The 14,926-nt window shown below is 32.7% G+C and overlaps 1 protein-coding gene across 2 annotated transcripts in view; it reads left to right on the forward strand.

Moving 5' to 3' along the window:
* SYCP1 (synaptonemal complex protein 1) overlaps positions 1 to 14,926 on the forward strand; it is a 108,084-nt gene that overhangs the window by 28,646 nt on the left and 64,512 nt on the right. For both annotated transcript variants that reach the window (XM_055312541.1, XM_055312542.1), the window contains exons 11-15: positions 1,693 to 1,801; positions 6,597 to 6,691; positions 7,197 to 7,381; positions 8,563 to 8,630; positions 13,293 to 13,354. In XM_055312541.1, the coding sequence (XP_055168516.1) occupies positions 1,693 to 1,801; positions 6,597 to 6,691; positions 7,197 to 7,381; positions 8,563 to 8,630; positions 13,293 to 13,354 (519 nt within the window). The remainder of the gene's footprint in view (positions 1 to 1,692; positions 1,802 to 6,596; positions 6,692 to 7,196; positions 7,382 to 8,562; positions 8,631 to 13,292; positions 13,355 to 14,926) is intronic.

Consider the following 14,926-nt stretch of genomic DNA (forward strand, 5'->3'; position numbering starts at 1 on the left):
ATGGGAGATGGAGTCTGTTCTCCTATTTTTTTTTTTTTTGGATGATTTGTAGATGAAATAGGGCAGTGGGGTATTTCCTGCCATCTTGAATTTGCAAGTCTCCGGCTTGTCTTTTTAAGTTTATCTTTTACCTTTTTCTTCTCATGGACTCTATTTTCTAGTCATCTGAATATTTTCAGTTCTTAAATGAAGCATAAACTCTTGATCCTTTGTGCTCTTGTATGAGTTAGAACATTCATTTTTCTGTGTTTGCCTGATTAATTTCTACTGTCTATCCGGATTCAGTTCAGTACTCTGAAAAGGACTAATTTTTTATTATATCTCCTAGGGCTGATTTAGGTATTTTTTTCTTGATTCATATAATATTTTTTTCATATTACTAAAAAAATTTGAGTATAGTTGTTTGTTTCCTGGTCGAGGCTCTGAGTTTTTTTTTTTTTATGCTTTGTAATCAGTATATTAAGGAGACATTCATACATTTCAAGGATTGCTTAATTTTTTTAAAAAAAGATTTATTTATTCATGAGAGAGACACACAGAAAGAGGCAGAGACATAGGTGGAGAAGGCAGGCTCCCTGAAGGGAGTCTGATGCAGGACTCAATCCCAGGACCCTGAGATCATGACCTGAGCCAAACAAAGGTAGATGTTCAACCGCTGAGCTGCCAAGGCATCCCAAGAATTGCTTAATTCTGATATCTAGATTTAAACTTGTGGACATGACTTTTCTTAAACATACAATTAAAGCTCTTCATCATAATTTGGTATACTACCAACATTAAATTACAGTTACTTTGGAACAGAAGTTAAATGGTTTAGAGTAAGCCTATACCTTAAAAAACACCTTTCTATCTGTCTCATACATGCGAATTAACTTCTCCACATGAATGTCTCTTCACTCTAAGTGACCCTGCTCCCCAAGTCACTACTCTGAAGCTTATCATGGTCCAAAGAGAAGGAAAAAAGTGTAACCAGGAGCCAAAACCCCCACTAGCTCCACCTTCTTTAATTGTCTGTTCCTCCTTTGTCACATAATTCCCTTTTCTTTCCATCGGAGAGCACTTCATAAGCTTGAGAAATCTGTTTAAACTTTTCTCCTTCATTTGGATTCTTATCAGGATGATACTTAAAGTATAGTTTCCTATAAGCCTTTTTCATTTCTTCTTGAGTGGCATTGGGTTTGACTCCCAAAGGATCATATTTAAGTAGTTACTTTCACCATATTCTACAGCTATCATAGAGGCCAATATGGGGGAGCAGGAAGGAGGGCATTGCTGGGTGCAGCTTAGGCAGCTGCTGCTCCTCTGCTTCTCACCAGCTGTTCTGGAAAGTTCCTAGGCCCTGAGTTTCTTGAAGTTAAGTTCCCTCATCTCTGTATACACAATGCTTAGTATGGTTTGTGGAACAGAGTAAGTGCTCCATAATATTAATGGAATAAATGAACCAACAGATTTTATTACATTTCTTCTAAATGCTAACTTTAAATGAACAAAATAATATTGGATAGATCATATTAGTTTAAACATTTATTGAATGAATGAACACAGTGTAAGTATATTACTAAATGCCCAGGCACAACCAGCTAAAAAGCATATAAACAAGTATATAAAATAATCATAGGTGATGGTAAATGCTAAGGTGTCATATTTAATTTTTCATATCTATAATGTATTACTTAAATATTTCCTTTTTAGGTATCACTGCTATTGCTCCAAAATACTGAGAAAGAGAATAAAATGAAAGATTTAATATTTCTGCTAGAAGAATCCAGAGATAAAGTTAATCAATTAGAAGAAAAGACAAGTAAGAATTTACATAAGAAAATGTAACAATGAGTCTTATGTATTACCCTTATATTTAAAATTTTGGTTTTCATTATAATTTTGTTGTAATGCTTTCTAGTGCTGTAATTCTCAACCTGGATTGGATCAGTTGGAGGAGGATGTAGTAGAGTCACTTTCAGGAGCTTTTTCAACGTACATGTGGTCCTCTTTTCACTTTTCCGTACTCTATCCTTCTTCAGAATGTCCACAAAATGCTCCAAAAAACAGAGATATTTTTTTTCTTTTGTTTACTGATGCATTCCAAGTGCCTAGAACAATGTCTGACATACAGGACACTCAATAAATATTTCATGAATGAATGAATACATGGGGAACATGATCTAGAGGGAGTATTTCTGGAGCAAGACATTTGGAAAGGCATTAGGGAAAATTGCTTGTTGAACTAAACCTTTGATAATTATCATTTCACTAGACAGTGAATTGGAAGGGAGAATGTAGGCAGAAGAAATGCCTTGTGCAAATCCTAGAAGTGTCAAAGTTAGGATATATTTGAAACACTGATTAGTGTGTCTTTATGCTAGAGAACTCAGGTAGATGAGACTGGAAAAGAGTGATTGGATCAGACTATGAAGAATCTTGAATGTTATGTTTAGAGTATTTTATTGAATGTTTTTTAAACTTGTTTAAGTGACAGGGCACTTGGAAGGCATAATACACTTTGTGAAACACTGTGCACCTTTCAGAGCATCATATAGATTTTGTGATATTTGTCTCTTTTCTCTTAAAAACATTCTTTTTCACATGGCAAATATTATCTAGTCATGTGAAACTATGCCCTTCATTTTACCTTACAATTATTAATACATTCTATACTCCAGATATCATGAAATTAACTTCTCCTACATTTTACGTTCTTCCTATGTCACCATCATACTTTTGACTACTTCCTCTATCCAAAAGGAGGGACCTCTTATCTCCACTCCAGATATTTTGCCTAAATTCCAGTGAACTCTTTCTTCTTTAGAATGGTTTAACCATTACTCATCTGTGACTGGGTGCCTTGCAGGAAGGGACTGTCTCTCATTAAATATCTATGTAACTCAGTGCCCAGCATACTGCTATGTACATAGTAGTTAAATAGTTGTTAGGATGAATGGATATTTAATCTTATCATATAACCTGGACCTAATATACTGGTAACAAGTAACTCTGTGTGATTCTGTAGACTCATAAGCACTGAAATGTATTCATTTAAGTTACTTTTCATTTGTCCCATGTGTATCTTTTATTCTTTTTTTCTCTATTTCATTTTGGAAATCTTCTATCCACCTGTTTCCTAATCTTGCCTTCTGCTGTGTCTAATTTGCTTTTAAAACAAAAATGGAATGAAATTCTAAATTTTGGATTAATCATATTTTTTCCTTCTAAAATACCCATTTTATTACTTTTTCAAATTCCAATTCTCTGGAATTTGAATTCTCTTTTTCTACATACTGTATGTTTGTATTTTTATTAAAGTATAATTAACATATAGTATTATATTTCAGATGTATAATATAATGATTTAATTTTATACATTACTCAGAGCTCACTGAGGTACCAAACAACATTACTACATTATGACTATTTTCTATGCTATTCTTTTCATCTCCATGACTTACTCATTTTATAGGTAAAGTTTGTACTTCTTAATCCCCTTTATTTATTTCACGCATCTCCTTTTACCTACTTTCTCCTCTGGTAGCCCTTGAGTTTGTTATCTGTATTGAACAGTCTGTTTTGTTTCTTTTTTTTTTTAACAGTCTGTTTTTTGTTTTTTTTGATTCTGTGTATAAGTGAAATCATATGGTATTTGTCTTTCTGTGTCTGACTTTATTTCATTTAGCATAATACTCTCTAGGTCCATCCATGTTGTCACAAATAGCAAGATCTCATTCTTTTTTATATCGCTGAGTAGTATTTCATTGTATTTATATACCACATCTCTTTATCCATTTATCTATTGATGGTCACTTGGGTTAATTCCGTATCTTGGCTATTGTAAACAGTGCTGCAGTAATATAGGGGTGCATATATCTTTTTGAATTATTATTTTTGTTTTCTTTGGATGTATATCCAGAAGTGGAATTGCTGGATTTTATGGTAATGCTATTTATAACATTGGTGGAATTTTTATACTGTTTTCCACAGTAGCTGCACCAATTTACATTGTCAGCGGCACTGCATGAGGGTTTCCTATTCTCTACATCCTTGCCAACGCTTGTTATTTGTCGTCTTTTTTATTCTAGCCATTCTCTGACAGGTGTGAGGTGATAGCTCATTGTAGTTTTGATTTGCATTTCCTTGATGTTGAGTGATGTGAGACACATCTTTTCATGTGTCTGTTGGTAATCTGTATGTCTTTTTTGGAAAAAATGTCTATTCCAGTCTTGTGCTCATTTTTTAAAAAATATTTATTCAAAAGAGAGAGAATATCAAAGAACAAGTCGGAGAGGGAGGGGCTGAGGGGGAAGGAGAAGGAAAGGGAAAGAATCTCAAGCAGATTCCATGCTGAGCAGTGAGCCCACCTTGGAGCTTGATTTTAGGATCCTGAGATTGTGACCTGTGCCCAAACTGAGAGTTAGATAGATGCTCAGCTGACTGAGCAACCCAGGAGCCCTAGGTCCACTGCTCATTTTTTAATTGGATTTTTTTTTTTTTGGTGTTGCATTGTGTAAGTTCTTTCTGTATTTTCTATATTAATCCCTTACTGGACATATCATTGGCAAATATCTTCTCCCTTTCAGTAGGTTGCCTTTTTGTTTTATTGACGGTTTCCTTTGCTGTGAAAAGTTTTTTATTTTGGTATAGTCTCAGTAGTTTATTTTTTGCTTTTGTTTCTCTTGCCTAAGAAGATACATGCATAAGTAGGTTACTGAGATGACGTGGATGGAACTAGAGGATATTATGCTAAGTGAGATAAGTCAGTCAGAGAAAGATAAATACCATATGATATAACTCATACATGGAATTTGAGAAACAAAATAGATTAATATAGGGAAGGAAAGGAAAAAAAGATGAAAATCGAGAGGGAGGCAAATCATAAGAGACATTGAACTCTAGGGAACAAATCGAGGGTTGTTGCTAGAGGAGTGGGTTGGGGGAAGGGATAGTTGGGCGATGAGCATTAAGGAGGTCACTTGATGTCATGAGCCCTAAGTATTACATGCAAGTGATGAATCACTGAATTCTACCTCTGAAACGAATAAAAAATAAAAAGATAAATAAAATTAAAAAAATATGCTGCTGAGGACAGTGTCCAAGAAATTACTACCTATGTTTTCACTTAGGAATTTTATGGCTTCAGGTCTCACATATAGGTTTTTAATCCATTTTTAGGTTATTTTTGTGTATGGTGTAAGAAAGTAGTCCACTTTTGTTCTCTTAAATGTCAGTTTTTAGTCTCGCCAGTCCCTATTGAAGAGACTTTTTCCCATTATATATTTTTGCCTCCTTTGTTGTAGATTAATTGATTATATAGGTGTGAGTTTACTTCTGGGCTCACTATTATGTTCCATTGATCTATGTGTCTTATTTTTGTGCCAGTACCATACTATTTTGTTTGCGACAGTTTTGTAGTGTATCTTGAGATCTGGGATTGTGATACCTCCAGCTTCATTCTTCTTTTTCAAAATTGCTTTGGTTAATCAGGGTCTTATCTGGTTTCATTCAGGTTTTGGAATTATTTGTGCTAGTTCTATTAAAATACTATTGGTATTTTGATAGGGATTATATTGAATATGTAGTTTGCTTTGGGTAGTATGGATGTTTTAACGATATTAATTCTTGTAGTTCAGGAGCATGGAATGTCTTTGTTTGTGGCAAGGTTAGGTAGCTAATAAGAGGATGTAGAATAATTTGAACCCAGGGAAGAGAGCATGAACTTCTTTTTTTTCTCTATTGTTTTTATGATGTTTAAAAGTGAATGCACACATACAAAGCACATAGACTAGTAACTAACAATATTTAGTGAATGTTAGCTGTAGAGTCAAAAGCTTTTTCCCCATAATATTTCAGCATATAAATATAATATTTTATTTTAGTTATTTAAAGATTTATTCATTCATTTATTTGAGAGAAAGGGGGAGAGAGAGAGAGAGAAAATGAGCAGGAGGAGCAGAAGCAGAGGGAGAGGGAGAGAGAATTGCAGGCTGACTCCATAGCCCAATGTGGGACTTGATCTCACAAGCCTGAGATTGTGATATGAGCTGGAGTCAAGAGTCAGAGATCTAACTAACTGCACCATCCAGGTACCCCTGAATGTAATATTTGAGAAAAATCTAAAAATCAAGGTGGGCAATGATGAAAATAAAATATGGAATAATTTCATCATTAAGAGATAAATTACTTGTAATATTTTTGTGTGTCCTTTCACGTACACTATATAAATACCGTTTAAACTTGCCCTTTTGTGAATGTGTATTGAAATTAGTAATTAATAAGTCATCATTTTTGGTGGCTACATGGTATGCCATTGTGTGTATGTACCATTGTAATTTAATCTATCTCCTGTTGAATATTTAGATTGTTTCAATGTTCAGCTGTTATTAAAAACGTAGCACCAAAAATCTTTGTATATTCACTGTTGAGTGCTTGGGAGATAATCTTGAAAAGTCAGTAAAAGTAGATGATGACCAATATCAGAGCATTTGTATTTGCATAATTATACTTCATTTTAGAGTATTTCATAGAATAAAAGTAATTGTAACAAATAATTCGCCTTCTTGGTATGTATTTTTTATTAAGTACTACCAATTCACAACTCTCTTTTTTAGAATTACAGAATGAAAACCTAAAAGAGTCAAATGAGAAGCAGAATCATTTGATATCAGAACTAGAAGATATTAAAATGTCTTTGCAAAGAAGTGTGGTATGATATAAAAACCTATTAGTGTCTGATAAGCCTCATACTATGAATCAGATATTTATTGAATGCTAATACTATATACAAGGAACCAGAACTTCAAGTAGAGAAGATAAAATCCTAGTCTATAAAATGCTTATAGTTCAATTAAAAACATTGGATAAAAACACATCAAAAGTAATAACTAAAATAGTTAAGACCATGCTAGGTACCAACAGAGTGATTCAGGCAAAAATTGCTACACTAGTTCTAAAAATTGAAAGAACCCTATGGGCCAGGAGGACTCCATTGGGAAGTTGGGACTATAGATTGGCTTTGGGAGAATACTGAATTGAAATAGGAGTACTTGAGTGGGCATTCCAGATTGCCCAGGGTGATGTAAAGGAGGTGGGTGATAAGAAGAGAGGGAAGGGCAGCAAATCCTAGAAGCAGAGGAGTTCAGGTTTTTTTTTGTTTTTGTTTTTTAAGGCCCGTGGATTATAGCATTTGTTTTTTACTTTATTTCATTTAGAGTACTCAGAAGGCTTTAGAGGAAGATTTACAGGTGGCAACACAAAAAATATATCAACTCACTGGAGAAAAAGAAGATCAGATGGAAGAATTTAATAAAGCTAAAGCTGCTCATTCATTTGTGGTTACTGAACTTAAAACTTCTATCTACAACTTGAAAGAACTGTTGACAACAGAACAGCAAAGGTAAAAATATTTTTTATTTAGTTGAATGAAAACAATTTATTTCCAATATTCATTGTATTCTCTCTTCTTTGTCAGCTGAACTCTAATTCTTATAACATTGGAAACCAAGTCTCTTTTTTAATGTAAAAAGTGGGAATACATTTTAAAAGTTTGTATTAGGTAAGCAGGTTTCCTAAGAAAAGATAGCAGGTGTTCTCTGGGATAGTTGCCATGCATACTTTGCCACGGAATCAAACTATATAGCTAAGTTCATAATGCTGATGCAGTGATAGAATATATTTAATTAAGTTGTAGATTATTTATTAGCTTCATAGAAATAACTTCCTAGGGTGTGGGTTTGTTTTGCTGGGGTCTGTAACCTTTCTGATGTATGACATTAGTAACTAGCCTGGAACAGAGTAGATATTCAAATACTTTTATTAAAATAATGAATATGATTATATAAAAAACTCATTTACATTTCATCTAAATAACAGTTTGTCTAAAACTTGAATTAAAAACTTACTCTGTTTTCATACTTTGTATTTATAAAGCTGTGTTAAGAGGCCTAAGTAATTATTTTTTCCCATTAACATTAGGGTTAATTAAGTTTGGTAGGATGCAAGAGAGGTAGATGCAAACTCTTCTGTAAAGTCATGACCAGTATTTCTTCTCTACTGCTTATGTATAGAAAGAAAATCTAGCTTTTCTAAAAAGTTCACCTCATCTTATATATTCTTGATTGATCTTTCTAAGCAGTTTTCAAATTTTGCAATTGTAATAGATATCATCTGTTCTAGTTACCTCAGTTTTATAGAGGAGACCAAAATCTGGAGGAATTAAGTGAATTGCACAATTCTCACATTTATATTGTTCCTAAGGCAGAATTCAATGTAATAATAGTTACATATTCAGTCTCTTTCAAAGTTCTAAGGTGTATTAATTTGATTATCATCAGTAGCTAAGAGATAAATTGTCACCATAAGCTTTAAGGTTTTTGTGCAGATGAAATTAATATACAACTATGTATTTATGATAATGTCTTCTTTTGAAGTGTTATGCATGATAGGTACTCAAAAAATGTTTAAAAATTGAGTGAATCCAAGATATATTGTTAAATTGTACCAATTTTAGTTACAAGATGAATTCTGATTAAAAGAATGTTTTACATTGTAAACATTTTGTAAAATATATTTTACAAGATTGGAAAAAAGTGACGATCAATTGAAAACACTCACCATGGAGCTTAAGAAGAGATCAAGTGAACTGGGTAAGATTTAGAGAATTAGAATTAGAGAATAACATGTGTACATATACATGATATTAGCTGATTATAAAAAATTATTTGAAAACCCACTGTTTCAGAATAAAATATAGTTTCTCCTCTATCATTTATAAATAACAATTATTTTGTAATTTTTAATTTGATTTTTCAAAGACAGAAAATTTAAACCTTAAGAAAAACTATTCAGTTCCATTTTGCAATTCATAGATATCTAGAAATGTAAGGAACCTAAGAGATGTTTGTAGTCTGTTTTTCTTATATTAGGATTTAGAGGCTTTAATAATTCTTGCTGGAAAATGTCTCATATTTTAATTGAATTTTAAAATTTTATTGATTTGTCATGTTGGATTATGAACTATTTATAGGAAAATGCTACCCTGTTTGTCATATGGTATTGCTAATATTCAACAGATTTCATGGCCAAACAAGAAATTCTATAGTTATTTTATGAATTTAAGGACCCATTAATTAGCTAATCCTAATAACTCCTATGTTTCATATTTACAGATAGGTACAGATGAGGAGAATTACAAAGATATAAAAACATTTTTTCCAATTTTGGTGAAAAGTATGATTATTTTTAAAAGATTTATTATGTTTTAGAAAGAGAGAGAGGAGAGCATGTGCAAGAGCGGGGTGGGGGGCAGAAGTAGAGGTAGAGAGAATCTCAAGCAAACTCCTCCTCAGTGTGGAGCCTGACATCGGGCTTGATCCCATGACCCTGAGATTATGACCTGAGCTGCAATGAAGAGTTGGGATGCTTAACCAACTGAGCCACCCAGATGCCCTGAAAAGAATTATTTTTATAAATTAAAATAACTCATGAATTGGCTGGTGTTTTTCTAGACTATACAACTTTCTGTAGGCTTTATTACTAGCTTTGGATACTTGTATAATTAAAATAATTGCAAGAAATTTTGCCTTGTCAGGATGTTTGGTTGAACTTTTGAAACTTATTTATGCTTTCCCTTTGGCAATGCCTAGTTTCCTACTACAGACCACAATCTTTGAACATCCAAAATTGTATTATACAATGATAAATACTTTCTTTGGTATTATTTTATATTAGAGTGATTATAAACACATTTTTCATCGAATTTTTAAATCTTCCTTCAATTAAGTGTTGTATGTTAAGGAATAATTTTAGTCCTTAAAATATCTTTAATGGATATTTATTTGTAATGACTCAGTCTGATATTGCAATTAAGTGGCACTTATTGTCAGATTAGCAAACCAAATGCATAAGGTGATTTTCCTCACAATAGAGCAATGGATTAAGAAAAATTTGCATAAGGAATTCTTCAAGAACTGTGAAACAGTTCTTAGCATCTTTCTTAGCATCATCTCAGGTGCTATGGGAACATATAAAAGATGTAAAATACTATGCTCTTGAAGAAATCTCTAATTATTGTGAAAGAAATGTTGAACACATAAAATCATTACAGCAGTGTTTCCAAAATGAGGGGATGAGCAAGAATTCAATTAGGATAGGGGAAGGAATTATTGGAACTTCTATTTATTTTATGCTTTTCATATATTTTATAATGAATATCACAATACACATATTTATATTTTAAAACTTAAAAAAAAAACTTTATATGAGAGTCGCTTAGGTGGCTCAGCGACTGAGTGTCTGCCTTTGGTTCGGGTTGTGATTCTGGAGTGCCAGGATCGAGTCCCACATTGGGCTCCTTGCATGGAGCCTGCTTCTCCCTCTGGCTATGCCTCTGCCTCTCCTTCTCTCTGTTCTCTCGTGAATAAATAAATAAAATCTTAAAAAAAACTTTATATGATATATAAATATGTATTTGTATTTTATACATACTTATATATTTGCAGTGAATGCTCACAGATTTGTTACTGATGGATATGTTTTAATGCTGATGATAAGAGGAAGCCAAAGGTATCACTGTGGACTGGAGAATTGGAAAAGACTTTGTAGAAGACGTAGATTTTAAAAGTAAACTTTCAGATATAAAGAGGCTTTGGGTAGTTGTAGAGAATGGTGGAACGTGGAAAGCATTATGTGTAGGAGAGCATTAACAATGATGTAAGTACTCAGCATTAGGCTATTTCCTTCTTTGGTTAAAAGTATTGTTTTCAAAATCAAAATCTTGGATGATACTCTTTTTTTTCCCACTTTCACTTCTAATTGATTATCTAGTTCTTCTGTTTCTAACTTTTTTATTTTTAAAAGATTATTTATTTATTTATGAGAGAGAGAGAGAGAGAAAGTCACAGACACAGGCAGAGGGAAAAGCAGGCTCCATGCAGGGAGCCCAACGTGGGATTCGATCCTGGGATTCGATCCTGGGATTCGATCCTGGGATTCGATCCTGGGACTCCAGGATCATGCCCTGGGCCAAAGGCAGGTGCCAAACCGCTGAGCCACCCAGGGATCCCCTGTTTCTAACATTTAATATCTACTTCATAAAACCTAACTAATGTAATTCTATCTTTTGAATCATTCCGTTTTTCTTCATCTCTACACACTTAGAACAGTTCTAGTCCCTATTTCTTCTTTTCTGGTTTTAAGATCCCAGCACATTCTCTTAGTCTACCAGAGGGATGCATGTGAGTAACATAGTGAAACACAAATTGTATTTGGCAGATTAATCATCAAACCATGCTTCAGATTGCCCTCATTTGTCCTCATTTTTGTTCTTCCCTTGTTGTATTGAATAGAAGACCAGTGGAAGCTTTGCCTTATTTTCATAACCTTTTTCTTACTCCAATAGCCCTTATTGCTTTGTTTCCTGATTACACTTTGCATTCTTCCTTGATGACATATTCTTAAGCTAACATTTTGGTTAGAATGTTCCTCCATCAGCCTCTGTCATTTCCTCAGCAGTCTCAGTCATTGACTCACACTAAGACCACTTTCTTTTTTCTGTGTAGTTAAGCCTGCTCTACCTATTATATCTTGGTATTAGGTCTGGACCACATGCCTCTGACCAGTAATAATTGTAATAGTTTGAGAATTGGTACTTTTGTTTCCAGGCTTGTCTCCCTTCTGTTCATTCTTTGCACTAATGCTAGAGTCTTCCTTTAAAAATACAAATCTGACTATTCTGTGTTATAAATTTAAGAGCCATCTCATTGTTTGAGTTCAAACTCTAATATCACCTTTTTTTATTGCTCATTTAAGAGTATGGTAGTGCAGATGAAGCGAGTTAAAACCAACTGTAAACACAAAGTCTGTCAATTTATTCTCAGTTTTTGACTTGGGACAGTTTACTTTGCTTCTTCATATGTCTTCTCTCTTCAGTTTAGTCTAATGTTGCTCTAAACAGGTTTTTACTCCTGTGGTCATTTTTCTATGTGCCCTTGTTGCTTTTGCTCTGTTAGGTAACAGATTCACCCTCTATTTTTAATCAGTCCTTAAATTTGAAAAAATTAACTTTTTGTGTAAAATGAAATGTACTTATTAAATAAGCTTTGCATGTGACAGGCTTTTCTTTCAGATTCCATAGTGACATTTTATATTTTGTTGATTTTTCCTTAAAAACGGTGGGCAGTTGCAAATTTTTTTGCTTATTTTTAACGTACAGAGTCTGGGAAACTTCTAGCAAGTCTCTCATATCTTCAATGATTAAAACACGTAGCAGTGAGGGAGGACACTGTTTTGGATACAACAAAATTTTAGGTGACCGACATCATTTGGGAACCTTGTAGGCAGTTAAAAAAATCTAATAAAGGAAAGAAAAGCAGGAGGTTTGAATTGGAAAGGTTTTAAAATTAATTAGCTTAAATAAAGTCTTAAAAATTAATTAGCCTAATACTGAATTAATAGAAAGTAGAAGAAAAAGCATTGTAGAGTGTTATTATTTAGGGTAGAAAAAAAGGATGTCAGCAAAGAAAATAGGAGTAGGAATTAGAGAGGATAGGAAATGCAAATAATGCAAGGTTTTGAAAATGACAGGGAGAAAAGTAGAGAGTAGTTAATAGCATCAAATATCAGAAAGCTCTACAATAAAGAGGACTGAGAATTATTCTACAAAATGGTTATTGATCTTTGAAATCATAGTTTTTATTAATGTAATAAGATGTGATATGTAGCTTTAGTTTTGCATGGGTCTGAGAAAGAAATGTGTAGATAACAAAGATCAATCAGGTATTGTTTTGTATTCAAAAGGATGTTTAGATGGGATGGGGGAATTTAAAGATTCCTCTACAGAGGTTCCATGTATATCGGTAATAGAGCAACTAAAGTCTCAGAGGAGGTAGGAACATTGAGGTCTAGAGTACAATAGTCAGAATTAGTTTGAGAAAGTGGATTGCCTCTCCTTTTTAGTTTGAAGAGTAAGAGTAGATATTTAGATAGTGATGAAGTAAATGTAAAGGCACATGCTGGATGACCTCATTCCAAATATATTTTATGTAGATTCATTGCTTGTTTTGATTAATGAACTTTGAGTTCATTTGATTGTGGAATTCCGCTTTATAGAAACAGAAACATTCCTATTAATACTTATCTATTATTTTTGCATTAGTTCCATTTGGACTTCGTCTATGCTTTATGGTGCTTTAATTGGACTAAACCATCTCTTGGTTTTTTCCCTTTTAAATGATGGTATTCTTATTTCTTGTCTCTCCTTTCATGTTCTTTTAATCTGACTTTTAACATCTTTTGTTTGTTTATTTTAGAAGAGATGACTAAGCTTAAAAATAACAGAGAAGTAGAACTTGAAGAATTGAAAATAATCTTGGTAAGTATATAATTTCTCTTGTTAATACAGAGCAGTTACTTTTCAAAGTAATATTGAATCCCCTGATTTAGACTCTCACACTATAGATGTTTTATATTAGTGTTTTCAGCTAAAATATAAAAAAATTTGTGTTTTAATGAAGTCACATTCTTAGTTGTACCAAGTTTAATACATTTTGAAAACTGTCTTGGTGAAGGTGTTTATAATATTTGAGTGTGTGTTGACATTACATTTAATTAAATATTAAATATTCATGTGATACTACAGATTTACTGATAGTAAGTTTGGTATGCCTTTGATACCTTTAAGCTACCAAGCTACAGTTTTGAGGAAGATATATATGTTATATATTCAGTAACTATTTTAATATTCAGATAGAAGCATGTTTAATGAATTTGTTAAGATAGGCTTCATTATGTTTTAACTGATTACAATATACAGAGCATGGGCAGCAAACTTTTTTTTAAAGAACTAGATAGTAAATATTTTAGGCTTTTAGTCTACATACAAAATATTAATTTTCTTCTCCTTTTTCCACACCTCCCTTCCCCTTCTTGTCCTTTTCCTGTCTTTTATTTTTAACGAGCTTGTAAAAATATAAAAATGACCCTTAGGTTAAGGGCCTACAAAAAGAGACTGTAGGCTGATTTTGTCTGGCAGGCTGTAGTTTGCTAACCTTTGCTATATAATACTGTTTATGGTTACAGATACATGATTTTGGGTTTAACCTATTGTATCTCTTCTTGATTTTGCAACTCCTGGTTCTTCTGTCTCTCAGGAAGCATTATTTCCAAATGCTAATTCTTTCTCCATTGAATTGCTTTACTCCAGCTCTTGTGAATAATAATATTTATATTGCTTTTAGATTTGATAATGCATACTTATTTTTTTGTTATACTTTAAGTCTCACCTTGAATGTCAGTTTAGGAAAACTCTCTTGATATTATCTATAAATCCCTCTTATCTAGTTTAGGTCTCTGTATGGCCTATGCCTATAGCCACCCTGAACTTTTCCTTTATAGCACGTATCACAAATGGAATTAATTTATTTTGGTATAATTGTTTAAAAATTTATTCACCCTTTTGACTCCCCCATACTTAGCAAAACAGACTACAACATCTCTTAGGTTCCTTACATTTCTAGATATATATGAATTGCAAAATGGAACTGAATAGTTTTTCTTAAGGTTTAAATTTTCTGTCTTTGGAAAATTAAAAATTACAAAATAATTGTTGTGCCTGTTTTCCATCTATGAAATGGGGAAAATAATTGTACAAATCTAATGGGGTAGTTATAAAGAAAAAATAAAACAATATATTTAACCATTTGACAAACATATACTGACTTTCTATTATGCTATACTCTGGGGGTATAATTGGAAGCAAATGGATGCATATGCTGCTTGCATGGGTCTATAGTCATGAAATAATCACACTTAAATATAAGCAATCATTCAAAGATAATATTAAAATGCTGACAAAGGTAATGAAAGATTAATTCATAGTGCTATCAGGCCTATAATAAAGGGATTTGAACTAGTTAGGTAAGGAGAGTCTTTTTTTTTTTTTCTT

Source organism: Nyctereutes procyonoides, unplaced genomic scaffold (assembly GCF_905146905.1).
Source record: "Nyctereutes procyonoides isolate TBG_1078 unplaced genomic scaffold, NYPRO_anot_genome, whole genome shotgun sequence".
In the NCBI taxonomy this organism is placed as follows: domain Eukaryota; kingdom Metazoa; phylum Chordata; class Mammalia; order Carnivora; family Canidae; genus Nyctereutes; species Nyctereutes procyonoides.